The sequence below is a fragment of the Nyctereutes procyonoides genome, unplaced genomic scaffold (genome assembly GCF_905146905.1).
Source record: "Nyctereutes procyonoides isolate TBG_1078 unplaced genomic scaffold, NYPRO_anot_genome, whole genome shotgun sequence".
In the NCBI taxonomy this organism is placed as follows: domain Eukaryota; kingdom Metazoa; phylum Chordata; class Mammalia; order Carnivora; family Canidae; genus Nyctereutes; species Nyctereutes procyonoides.
In genome coordinates, this window is record NW_026575132.1 from 2,492,088 (window position 1) to 2,505,571 (window position 13,484).

The 13,484-nt window shown below is 39.4% G+C and overlaps 1 protein-coding gene across 1 annotated transcript in view; it reads right to left on the minus strand.

Moving 5' to 3' along the window:
* The window catches only part of TMEFF2 (transmembrane protein with EGF like and two follistatin like domains 2), a 220,706-nt gene that overhangs the window by 42,688 nt on the left and 164,534 nt on the right, over positions 1-13,484 (minus strand). Inside the window, exons 6-7 of the mRNA XM_055345631.1 lie at positions 1,729-1,877; positions 949-1,008 (exon numbers count right to left, since the gene is read on the minus strand). Coding sequence (XP_055201606.1) covers positions 949-1,008; positions 1,729-1,877 — 209 coding nt within the window. The remainder of the gene's footprint in view (positions 1-948; positions 1,009-1,728; positions 1,878-13,484) is intronic.

A 13,484-nucleotide genomic window follows, 5' to 3' on the forward strand; every position in this document is an offset into this window, starting at 1 on the left:
GTTTAACAGTCAAAAACATTCCTTTAAAAAACAAAAACAAAAGCTCTACATATCATTATCAACATCAATAATTTTATCTTTATAATACTAGATTTTAGTAAAATTTAGTAATTTATTAAAGTCATATTTGCATACCCATAATTTCTCACCCTAGAAGCATTATATTAGATATAATTAGTTCTCAAAATAATATTCTATAGTTGCTAAATAAAATTTGCTTCTTTAAAAAGATTTTATTTATTTATTTGAGAGAGACAGAGAGCACAAGGCGAGGGAGAAGGAGGCCCCTGCTTAGCCAGGAGCCTGCTCAATCCCATGACCCTGGATCATGACCTGAGCCAAAGGCAGATGGTTAACTGACTGAGCCACTCAGACACCCCTAAAATTTACATTTTTGTATAAATGCTTGATAAAATTCTGCAAAAGACAGAAACTACACTGTACTTGTAAAATAAATTATTATTTTAAGAATAAGTTACACATACCTTTTAAACTTTCCACTTACAGAGATAGCCTATATTATTATTTGTAGCTGTCCTTTCCAGCTCTTTTAGAAACCAACAAACTTTTTTATTGTTGACTTTAATGAAAATTCAAAGAACGTTTGCATTCATTACAATATACTGCCAAAACTGCATTAATTTCCATTGATGCCCATTAATTTGATAAATGTTTTGTCATTTGTACCATTTGCTCTGTCAAAACAAGTTAGTTATATCTTACTGACATTTTTGACAATTGCTTTAACTCTGGCAAAAAAAAAAAGTATTTTATTTGCTTCAACAAAAATTCATCATTGCTTATTGAAAGTTTGAAGAAAGCAAGAGGAGATTAGCACATGTCAGAAATCTTGCAAGATTCAACTGAGGATTAATGGTAAAAAAATGATTCCCCCAGGACTCTTTTATGGAAGTGCTCACACTCTATAGTAGAAAGTATTATATGTACCTGCATAATCTGTTCTTGCAAAATGCCCATCTTCAGATTTAGTAGTTGTAGTTGTGTTATCTGTGTTAAAAAAATAACAAGATTGATTAATTACCTCCTAAGCACCTAACGTCAAATTTATATTATTCCTCCAATAGTACCTTCACATTGATTAAGAAAGTTTTACAACTATAGTTCTAACCTACCTTTACACAAAGACAGATTTACATCAATTTTTTGAGAGCGAAAAATAGAATGATATCAGCTTTCTAGAGTTTGGGACAAAGAGAAGGTTCACAATTATAACTGAGATAAGGTGGATAAAAGAATAACAAGTCAAAAACCAAGTAAATGTTTGTTTCTAAATAAGAAATGAAACAGAACATCTCAGTACATCCTGCTTTAAAAAATGTACTTGAAATATTTCTATTGAATCAATACATAAACATGATGTGATTTGTTTTTAATTTTAGGGTTTTCTAATAAATCCTCAGACTCCTTGCTAAAGATGATTTTGACTTTTTTTTTCCTATGCAAGGAAATGGCTGCTGAATATTGGCTTCTGTGTTACAGCATTGTGAAGATACAGTCCCTTTATGTAGAAAAAGATATGGGCTGTTGCCGATAGGCCCTCAAACGTCTACAATCACCATAAATGCCACAGTAGACTCTACTATCCATTATAAATAAGAACTGTCTCCAGAAATGAAACAGCTTGCCTAATAAGGAGTTATCTTCACTTTTCATTTCTATACTAAGACTAAAAACATTCTTTGAAATGAATTTTGGTACAAACATTACCTTGACATCGACCCAACGACATGACTTCAATTTTCTCCTGTTTCTGACATGATGCTTCTTTGATTTGACATGCATTATCATAAGATTTCCCATCAGAAGCACAGAGGGGATTGAAGTTGGTTTGAGAACAGTCGATGTTGCACACACACCTAAAGGAAGAGAGAAATAAAAATGGTTGAAGGGGTTTAATTATATGGTGATGGATACTGACTAGACTTATGATGGTGATCACTTTGAAGTGTATACAAATATCGATTTATAATGTCATAGACCTGAAACTTATGTAATGTTATATACCAATTTACTTCAATTAAAAAAAAAAAGTAACATCGGGATGCCTGGGTAGCTCGGCGGTTGAGCACCCGCCTTTGGCCCAGGGCATGCGTGATCCTGGGGTCCTGGGATCGAGTCCTATGTTGGGCTCCCTGCATGCAGCCTGCTTCTCCCTCTGCCTGTCCCTGCCTCTCTCTCTGTGTCTTTCATGAATAAATAAACAAAAATCTTTAAAAAAAATGTAACATCAATAGCATTGCTATCACATTATACCTAAAACACAAAGTGGAAGATTTGCTAGGTTGGCAGTATACAAGTTGGCAAAACTGAATTGCATCTTTCCAGGGAAGTTCCTTTACTTTTCTACCTGAGATGAAAAGAAGCACAGAACTAATTGAAAATAATTCAAAAGATTGAGAAATGGGTTAAACAAAAAACGGAAAAGGAAAAACTCAGAAAATAATCATCAATAAATCTCTGCCATTGGAACTTTTAAAACATGTACATACGCTTGCATTGCTGATGCCCGCAGAATTTGAACAGACTGAGGTGGCCATGAAAGAGTCTGCTTTACAATTTCCTCAAATGGGCCCTTACTGTGTTACTTCTTTTCTCAGGATATTTGAACGGTGAAAGCATGAGGAAAATGATTCAGAGGACATTTATAAGAAAGTAAGCAAAGAGATTATTTGGAGTGGAATCAGGAGTTCTATTTCTTCAGCTGCACGAGGATGCCCAGGATATGTGCTAAGCAGGAATCTTTGGTCCTTAACATTTTGGGAGGGGCGGGGTTTGAGAATCAAATGAAAGGTATGGCTCTCTCCTCAGAAATACTCATACTCACACAGAACAACTTTCCTTTTTAAGATGTTTTTTATTTATTTGAGAGAGAGAGCGCATGAGTGTTGGGGGGAGGAGGGGCAGAAGGAGAAGTAAACTTGCCTGAGAAGTAAACTTGCCTTTGAGCAGGGAGCTCGATGTGGGGACTCCACCTCAGGACTTGGAGATCATGAGCTGGGCCAAAGGCAGATGCCCAACGAGCTGAGCCACTTAGGCACCCACAAAACCAGTTTTTGCATAAAATTTCAGAGTGCTTGTGGGCCCCTTGATGTCTGTCCTGTGGACCCCTTTCCCAGATGCATACTATTTTTTCTAATTCTGGCCTTAAATAATAAATACAGTTGATTAGCCTCATAATTTTTTTCTTTAATATACGTAAAAAAATGTGAATTAATTAGAATTAGGTTACCTGAAGTAGAAGAATTAGACATCTTAAAGCAAGCTTTAGATGACTTTTCCTATGTTCTTATAATTCTCTGTATTTTATAATCTACTTTGTTACTCAGAATATTTTTTATGTGTGTAAATATGTTATTGCCTTAGAATATAAACCCATATTTTAAATTTCTATTAATATTTACATTATTTTTCTAAATAGATTATACGCTTCTCAAAAGTGGTGAAGCACACATTTTACTTCTGTAGATCTTACTTAGAGCTGGGCATATAATATAATGATTACAATAATAACTAGCGTACTACATGCTGGGTTCTTCCCATGCATTGCTTTATTTAATCTTTATAATAGCCATTTTATAGACCAATGATAGAGCAATTATAAGGTCAGAGAGCTAGTAAATTGTGGAGCAAGGACCACCTACGGATGTGTTAAAGTAACATACAGCCCCTTTCCTCTCTACCTAGGCTAATACCGTAGGCATTAGAGTTTCCTCGAAAACTTTTAAATATAGCAATTTACTAGCAGGTTTCTGGGCCCCAGTGACTCTGGGGGTAGGGCCTAACATGCTGCCTTCTTAGGCAGCCAGCCTGGCACTAGATTCACTTCCTGGGAATCACTGCTTGATCCATTTGTCGATTAAGTGAGAGGGTTTGTGTACACACCTGTGATTCCCCGACTGCAGTCCTCACACCAGCTGTATCAGAATCACCTAGGTCTCTGTTAAAAGTGCTGGCAGAAATTGTGCCAATGCACTTAATTTTGAGAGGGCGGGGGTAAGAGAATTGCTTTGGGAACACTTGGTTATTTTTACTTTTACATACTTAGGAACAAATAGCTCGGACAGATGGTAACCATGTCCAAATGCTTAAGTCATCGAGGAGTGGTGGTTCCTAACCTCAGCCCATGTGTGGCTACTGAGCTCCCAACTGTTGCTACCTGGGCTGATCCTTGGCATCTGAAAGATCTGAAGTTGCAAGCCGCCTACATGTTCAAAAGCTTATAGTCCTTTTCACCGTGCATTTGGGGAAGTGACTTTGTAGATCAGTCTTGTTCTCCTTAACCATTTGTAGTAAAAAACGAGATGAGGGGACTGACGTTGTATGTTTTTTTAAAAGTTGGTTCTATGTACCTTCAAGCCAGTTTACTGTTGTTGTGTTAGAGACTCTGGGGATTATCTCCTTGCAAGATACCAACATAATTATCTGTTACTAGCAGCAGAACACAGAAAAAGTTGTGTTTTCTCATCTATCTAAAGAGTAAATTATATATGATACTAGGGCTCTGCAGGTATCTTCAAATTATTTTTCGTATCTGAGTTTATTAAACTTCATTAGGTAGGAAACCATGCAGGATTCCAGGACCGTAGTCTCAGACTCTACTGCTAGTAGCTTTATGCTTTATATGCCATTACTCCTTTCGTGATTCTGTCTCTATGAGGTATCTACTATTATTATCTCCACCTTACAGATGAGAAAATTGAAGCTTGGAGAAGTCACAAAGCTTGTGTGGGGAAGAACCTAAATTCCTATATAGGCAATTTGATACCAGAACCTGTGCTGTTCTACATACTGTTCAGTACAATGAAAAACAAGACAGATGCACATTCCTACCATTAATTAAAGGAATACCTTGGATGAATAGGACTTGAAAAAATAAGACTATGTCTACTCTTGTATTTAGCATGATTTTATGAATCTAAGTCACAGTGACTCTTAGTCTCTGTCTTCCCAGGCAAGTGATCCAGACCTTTTTAGCAAGATTGGGATGTATCAGTGAACATTCATTTGAAGACATTCTGAACTAACACCTGATTATTAGAATGAATAACAAATTGACATGTAGTAAGCTAATCAGGCTACTTAAGACATCAATTGTTTAGACTATTGTATCCTTAACAAAATTCTGTATCAAGTTGTTTCTATTTTCTATAAAAATACATGTTTAGACACACACACACACACACACACACACACACACACACACACACTCCAACTGACTCTAAGCTTAGCACCAAATCTTTTGCAAGTTGCTCCTTCGAACCTTTTAAAGAGCCTGGAATTTTTGAAATTTCAGATTCATGGGGCAGAGAGATTTTTGTGTATTCTGAGTAAATAAATTTGCGTGTGTGTTTGTGGACAATGGGCTCTGGGGTGGCATTTACTGCATTCTTAATGTGCCTATTCATTAGTTCATACCTTCACTTTCCGCAACCTTCTTAAGGCAATATGTCTTTTTTACCGTTGAATTCCTGGAGACTAGTAGAGGGCACCATAGCAAGTCATCAATAAATAATTGATAATTGGAGAAAGAACTGGGATATGCTCATCTAAACCCTCCCCTAACTCTGTGTTACTTGGCACCTCAAGAAGGCCACCTTCCTCCTCTACTTTGCGTCCCACAAAGGAGACATAGCACGAGCCCTTAGCTACCTCAACGGCATCAGAGTAGTTGTGAAAGGGACATGTTTCACCATGCAGGTGGCTCCTTACACTTTGTGGTATTTGGGTGCAGTTTTTAAGAGCCAATATAATTTAAACATGGTAGTGACTTGTCAGTTTATTGCTGTTTTAAACCATTGAAAAATACAGGGCACCAATAAAAAGGTGACAGAAATATCAGCCGGTGTAATGGTGAAATTGCAGGTCACTCTGTGCTTTAGCAGCTTATGTAAATTAATCCACGGGTTTTCTTTCTACAGAAATGAAAAGCAGATATTTTTAAAAACAGAAACTATCCCTTATTCACTGCTTTTGGCGAATAATTGCATTATTATTCATTCTGAGAGGAGTAACTAGTTAATTACAGCATGTCACAAATACTTTATGTGAGCTGAGGATTTGTAAGGCTGAGGGCTGCATGGATGCCTTTAAGGGTTTTGTGTGTGTGTTTTCTTCCCTTTTCTTCTTTTTTCCAACCTATCTGTCTTTTGACATTTTGACACTGCGATTATATAGATCTCTTTTCTTCTAGGCTAGAAAGAAAAAGAATCAGCCCTACTTGAAAATAATAATTTTAGGGGTCTCTATGTGGGAAATACTACTCTCTGAAATCCGTCAGAGAAAATGAACATTGACTGAAAACCTTAGTTCTCTGAATTGTAATAAAGAAGAGAGGCGTCCAATAATTTAAAAAGACCACTTGATGGAGTGAACCGAAATTATAGGAAGTAAGAGGCGGTATCCATGATGGCTCACATGCATTTATAATTATATGAATATTTTTTTGGGGGGGCTTGACATTAATTTAGTTCCCTGCCTCTCTTGAAATGGCTCTTCCTAAGGGGTTCTGCAGTGAGTGAAGGAAACCTTTCCCTTATATTTAGGAATGCCTCATTGTCCTCCAGAGTGTGAGGATGCAAAAGCTGCCAGGTAGCAAATTACTTATTCATGTGGCTGGTTGGTGGCTGCCCTCGAATCTCACTAGATTTTGTTTCATCTATTAAACATGCCTGTCACTTGTTCCTCTCCCAGGGTCCTTAACTTGTCTATTCCAAATTTTGTCCATACAACATCTCTAATCAGTTTTAAAGCACCCAACTGTACTGCAGCGAGGATGGCTTTCTGGGTTGTTTTGAACCTTGACTGGTTTGTTTCCCTCGAGCCCGTCTGTCGCTGGGGCCGTTATGCAGACCCTCTCTGGCCCGGCCAGAAAATGAGGTCAGAGCTACTGTCTGTGCTCTCTCCATCAGAACTGTAATGGAGGAGCTGCATTATACTAATAACAGCGAAAACAGTGCACATTTTTCATTCAAGACTCTTGAGATACTTTCAGCCTATTTACTCATTAACTCTCGTGGAACTCCTCTTGATGGAGCCTGATTATAATTATTTTGTCTATAAAGAAACTACAATTCAGGAATGACAGGGCTGTGAGGGAAAAAGTGAAATAAGAGACATGAACATCCATTGAAAACAAAAACTCTCTCGACAGAGTCTGGAAAAGCATTGACTGGGAAGTAAAACTACTCAGTCTACCATGTTGTTACTCCATCGACATATGTGAATTTGGGCCCATACATTATTGTCATGTTATTTGTTTGTTTCTGTTTTTAAATTTGAGAAGGGCTAACTTTTAGCTCTGAAATCTAGGAGGAAGGGATAATGCTCTTCTCCAGACATACTACCAAGGTCTACAGTTAAGTTTTCCAAGGGTGACCAGGATTATTTTGTACAAGGAAAAAGCTTAGTTGCCAACAATATCTATCTCTTTATAAGGCGATAAGGTATAGAAGTTGTTCTATTAGATGGAAAGTCTTGGGAATATTGGGAAAAAGCCTCGGGCAATAAAGAGCCAACCAATGAGTGTGTGAATGAAGAAAAACTAAGCTGAGAGACCCCTCCCTGGGGTGGTGTCAGGACTTTCAAAAACAGAATCATATACTGAAAAAGTGGAACAATTTCTAGGTAAAAGGCTGATGACCATGTATGGAAATAACGTCTAATACAATAGAGGTAGATGGGGAACGTGACTAGAACCTGGAATTCAGTATCGGATAGACCTGTGTTTAACTGGGGCTTGATCCTTTACTAGCTGTACGGCATTGATCTCGTTATTTAACTTCCCTGAGCCTGTGAAAATGGAGATACTAACTCCGGATTGTGGGGATTAAGTGGAATAATGCACATAAATTCCTTAATAAAGTTTCTGAGAAGTTGTAATTACCTAATACATATTGGTCATCATTAACTCTTGGCTTAATGGTTTCTAATCTTGGATGCAAAGAAAAGTCTTCTGTGGAATATTTCAATCTTGGCCTGCAACCCAGGGAGGTCTCGGGTGAGGCTGCAGTAACTAACTAGAGTTGTCAAAGATGCAGCAGGGGATTCTGATGTGCAGATGTGAAGAGCTGCAATCACAGAAAATACTCTTTCTCACCCTCTAAGATGAAGAGATTTTTCTAATTTAGTGTACGTAGCATTCCCGTGAGAAATGCTGATGCACTGGGTCTGAGGTAAGACTCAGAAATCAGCATTTTTAGCAACTTCCTTAGCTCTTTCTAAGGCAAATAGCTTGCAGAGCCTATTGAGAAACCCCAACTATTTTGGCTCCCAAACACCCTTTTCTCTCTCCCCTTCATTCCATCAGAAGGAACTTAATACTCTTGTTTAACATACATGATTGAGTGACCTGTATTAAAAGGCTTTCCTCCACATGCTACGGGTGATCCACGCGTGGGGTCAGGTGACAGGGACAGGTGCTTAAATGCACTGCTACAAAACCAGCATTCGTGCAGCAGTCAGCAGGAGTGACTCACCAAGCAAAACCAAGGAAGGGTGGTGGGAAAGGACGTGACGCTATGGAGAGGCTCCCTTGTGCCCGGCGCGGAGCTCCAACTTTCACAACACACCTAGGCTGTAATAATGCTCATGACATGGGGCGCGAAAGGAGGAAACTGAACAATCTCCAAAGGTGAGTGGGGTTCAACAGATCTGTGATGGGGCAGACGAAGTGGGGCAGTGCGGAGGCAGGCCCACACAGGGGCTGGGGAGCTGCAGATACGTGGGTCTGGCCGGAATGGATTCTTCCAACCAAATGGGCAGGATGCGACCCTCTGGACAGGTTTAAAGGGGCTCAAGGCCATCGAAGGAGAGGTCTTTATCTTCTACCCAATGCAGAGCTCTGAAAGGTCTTTGAGCACAGGGTGATGAGAAGGTCAACAGGACGGAAGGGCTGTTTGGGGGCGACTGCACTCACAGGGGGTGCAGGAAGAGGGACTAAGCACCAGGCCAGCACTGTAAGCTCAGGGGCTTGCAGGGAAACCCGGGCCGGCGGGGTGCTCATGCCCACGAGGGAAAGGGCGCTTAGTGGCTCCCTAGTTAAGGCCCGGCGTGGTGAGGCTCCAAGCACACACGTCACCACCGTGCCCTTCCTGCTCTACCCTTTCCTGCCTTTTTCCTGACCTGCGCTGTGTTCCAGAGAGGAAACTAGAGCAGCTGCGTGGGACTCAGGAAGACACGATTTCCTGGTGGGAGTGTTTCTGTGGTTGGACCCAGGGCAGGGGTCCACTGGGGAGCTGCACGGTGGGTGTAGGCACCCTCACCTGCAGGGGAAGGAGAAGGATTCTTGCTCTGAATGTGCATACCGCCTGACTCCAGGACTGACTAGGCGACCGCAACAACGCAGGCAGCAGGCATCTACTAACGCCTGCCACCCTGCCAGCCAGCAAGGCCCCCTCCAAGGCAGCGAGTGGGCCCTCGCCCCTTTCTGACGTGGACACTACAGTTGAAGCCGGGGTTAACTGGAGCTCCATTTCCATGTATCCTTGCTTGCATTTCTCTCAGGATTATTTTTCTCTTTTTGAAGCAGCTGCATTTACAGTTTAAAATAATCAAAGTAAACAATTCTTCTTACTCATATACATTTTTATTTTTTATTTTATTTTTTTTCATATACATTTTTAAAAGTATCTTGAAGCAAAAATCCCATTAAAAGCATTACGTGGTGTATGCTCTTGCTCGTTAAGCTGGAAAACGTATTCAATAACCAAGGGTGACTCTATGACTGCTAAGAAGTGCGGTCGCTCTGACCGGACAGCTCTCACTGCACAGCAAAGCCAGAAAGCATGGAAATCCCAGAATAAGAGGTTGGAAGTTAAAACAATACAATGAACCCGGTATTTGATTAGAGGAGATGTACTGAATTCCTGCTCGTCCCTTTTGGGCAGGATCATATTGCATGTTCTGGCACTTTCCTGCAGGCCCAGCTGTGGGATTCCTATGCTCACTTCCACTAGCAACATGTTTATATTTTGCACACTGGCCCTCTGGTAGGCTTTCATCCGACCAAGGACTTTCAGGAATAATATGTATGAATATCATTACAGACTAGATTTTTCCACAAAACTACAATTTAATATAATACCCTTGGATTCCATCCATGAGATATAAAAAGAAGTCGATGAATAACTGCTCTGCACTGTGATAAAACTGCTAGTTTGAAAATATTATCCAACACTTTGTTCAGGTGGTTTTCATGGTGATGGTTTCATGTGCTAGTATGAACTCATTCTGTTTATAATTAAAATTTGCATTAAATGATCCCCCTTATGCTTACGTCATCCTTTATTTTTCATTTATTAGAGTCCATATAATTTAAATTTGCTTTTAAAATAACATTAAATGGATATTATGCCATGATAGCAAAAATTTCATTATTTAAATAATGAAAAAATACAATAAGAATATTCATAATGGGGCATCTGGGTGGCTCAGTTGATTATTAAGTGTCTGCCTTTGGCTTAGGTCATGATCTCGGGTCCTGGGATTAAGCTGAGAGTAGGGCTCTCTGCTCGGTGGGGAGTCTGCTTCTCCCTCTTCCTCTGCCCCTTCCCCTGGCTCATGCCCTGTCTCTCTTTCTCTCTCAAATAAATAAGTAAAATCTTTAAAAAATTATTCATAGGGATGCTATGCTATAACCCTACAAAGGGAAGGTGGAAAATAGGACTGAGGAAGGAGGATGCTCTAACTTTATATATAATGTTAAGGTTCTTAAGAAACAACCAAAAGCTAATATGATAAAATGTTTGTATTTGTTGAAACTAGGTGGTGGATGTCCAAGTGTTATATTATTTTTGATAGTCTCAAAATATAATAAATAAAAATATTAGATTCGACATTTTGGTTAAACTGACTGAGCTTGATTAAATTACCAAGCTTGGTGAATATTTTTTTGGCATTGATTTGATCTGGATAATTCATTTCTAAATTGTTTAAACAAAATTAAAAATATATATGTGTGTGTGTTTGTGCGCGAGTATAGAGAATTCCCAGCGGAACAAAATCACACTTCTTTGTAAATAACTATTTAAAATTGATTTTCTGTTCGTATAAAAATGACTTTCAAGAGGAGTTTATTCCATGAAGGGACTCATCTCTGTGTTTCTTCCTCTCTCTCATCTTGCTTGTTCGCCCACTGAAATGTTAAACTCGTGAACACATGGTGGCATTTTCGTTAACAGACCCAAGCCAGCATTCTTCATTGACTTCCTGCAGCACTGCCGGTGAGTTTTGATTGCTCTGAAGCAGGGCTGTATGGCAGTGTTGTCGGCCAGGAATAGTCATGAGCTATTCTGAAACCTTTGGGGATGAAGGGATTCTAAGTTAGAAATGTTTGAACATTTTGCCTTGAAATAAGCATGCTTTAGTTTCTCAAAAAATATTACGCTTAAAAGGTAGGAAGGAGAAGGAGGTGTGACCACCTCCCTGCTGCCAACTCCTGGGGGGAGAGAGAGGTCCTGTTGTTGAAGGTGCTGGGAGGGCTGTAGCCATTACTGTCACTCTTTTTTTTTCATTTCTGTTTTATTTTTTCCCCCTCTTGGGCACATTCATTTTCATTTATCACACATTTCATTTCATTCAGTCTAATCCCATCAGTGCAGTTGAGCACCTACTTGGTGCTAGGTACTGGGCTACACGTCAGAGACACCAAGATGGCTCAGGTGATCCCTAATGGTAGCAGAGATCACAACTAAAGGAGAAAAACAAGTATCTATAAAATGGTGTCATCGGAGCTAGACTTTGTTGGAGTGAACAACATGATTTGAGAGCACTGAGGAGGAATAATGACTTCTTCCTAGAGGCGCTAGAGAAGCTTCATAGAGAATGTGACTCGAACTGGAAGTTTAAGGGGGAGTAGAATTCCTGCAAGTGGTTTCCATGATGACTCATAGCAAAAGGAGTTTGAAATCCATTACTCCACTGAGGATACCTCCCTAGCAATTCATTTCTCATTCTCATCCCTCGTTTGATTCCTCTCCTGCGTGTTCATTTATATGGCAAGCGATATAGCAGAACATTTTTCTTCTTCCCTAAAACTCTTGTGTCACATTCCGTATCAGAAATGACAGAAAGTGTGTCCTATTTATGGGTCCATAGTCACAGAGGCTTCTGGAAGTCAGACCAGGCCATTGAAAGAACCCAACTCAGGAATCAGGGCTCCACGGTCTTGGTTTGGAGATTCTCATTCTCCAGATGCTGGAACTCTGGCTGCAGGATCCTGAAGGACAAGCTGACCCAGTAAGATGATGTCCAGGGTGGTCAGCTCTAAAATTCTGACCCTTTGTTTCTTGATACTCATATTTTTAATTATTTCTATTTATCTAGCACATTCTTGCCTTCCCATCATCCTACAGTCTTCGCTGCTTCCTAGTCTCTGCTAAATCCTCTACTGAATGAGTTTGACATTCATGCTTCTTTCCTAGGGCTGATGCTCCCGATGCTGGGTTGTTTACTCTTTCATCATCTACAGCCTTACTCACTTGCCCTCCAGCCTGTCCTGTGTTCCACATCTCTGCAGCTGAGTGGGAAGAACATGGACTCATGAATCATGTAATTAGAGCCTCCGCCCACTGTTTGTATCTAAGAAATGCTTGATGAATAAATGATAGACTTGAATTAAAATCTTAATTCTGCAAGTTGCTTGACACATCCATAAAAGGTGGAAAATAACTCCTGTCTTATAATAATACCTACTTCAAAAGGTTTCTCTGAAAGTATAAATCAGAAAAAAATGGAAGCAACTTCACGGGATATTTGTTGCATAGCAGATTCTGTAGCTTCCCTTGCTCATGGAGAGTTCATTCTCCATTTTGTGTTAAATTGGTCTAGTCCTTGCCAGGCTGACCACCAAACTACAATATTTTTCCACTTATACTTAATTGATCAACTGCAGATAAGCTTTGACCTGATGTGGATGAAAGAACTATTTGCCACACATATTTATCTACACTCTATAAATTGAAGCTTTTTTTCTGTCATATTTGGAAGTACTAAAAAGATTAATCTCTCTATGTTTCTCTCTCTCTCTCTCTCTTTTTTTTTTTTGGTTAAAAAAGAAAGAAGCTATTAATAGCATTTCTAATGCACTTTATTTTATTTTATTTTCGGGGGATGGGGTGAGAGAGACAGGGAGAGAGAACGAGAGAGAGAGAGGACAAGCAATCTTAAGCAGTCTCCATGCTTAGCACAGAGTCTGACACAGGGCTCGATCTCAAGACCTCAAGATCGTGACCTAAGCCGAAATCTAGAATCAGATGCTTAATCGAGACACCCAGGAGCCCTTAATGTATTTTATTTTAAAGATGAGATACTTGGCCTTGTCCTCTTGATTTTTAATATCTTTAAATTTTATGTAGCTTTCAAAAAGTAGAAACTTATCTAAATATTTTAAACTTATCTGAATTTCCAGAAATATTATAAATACTCATAAAATTTTAGAATACCATTATATTGAAGAATGTTAAAAA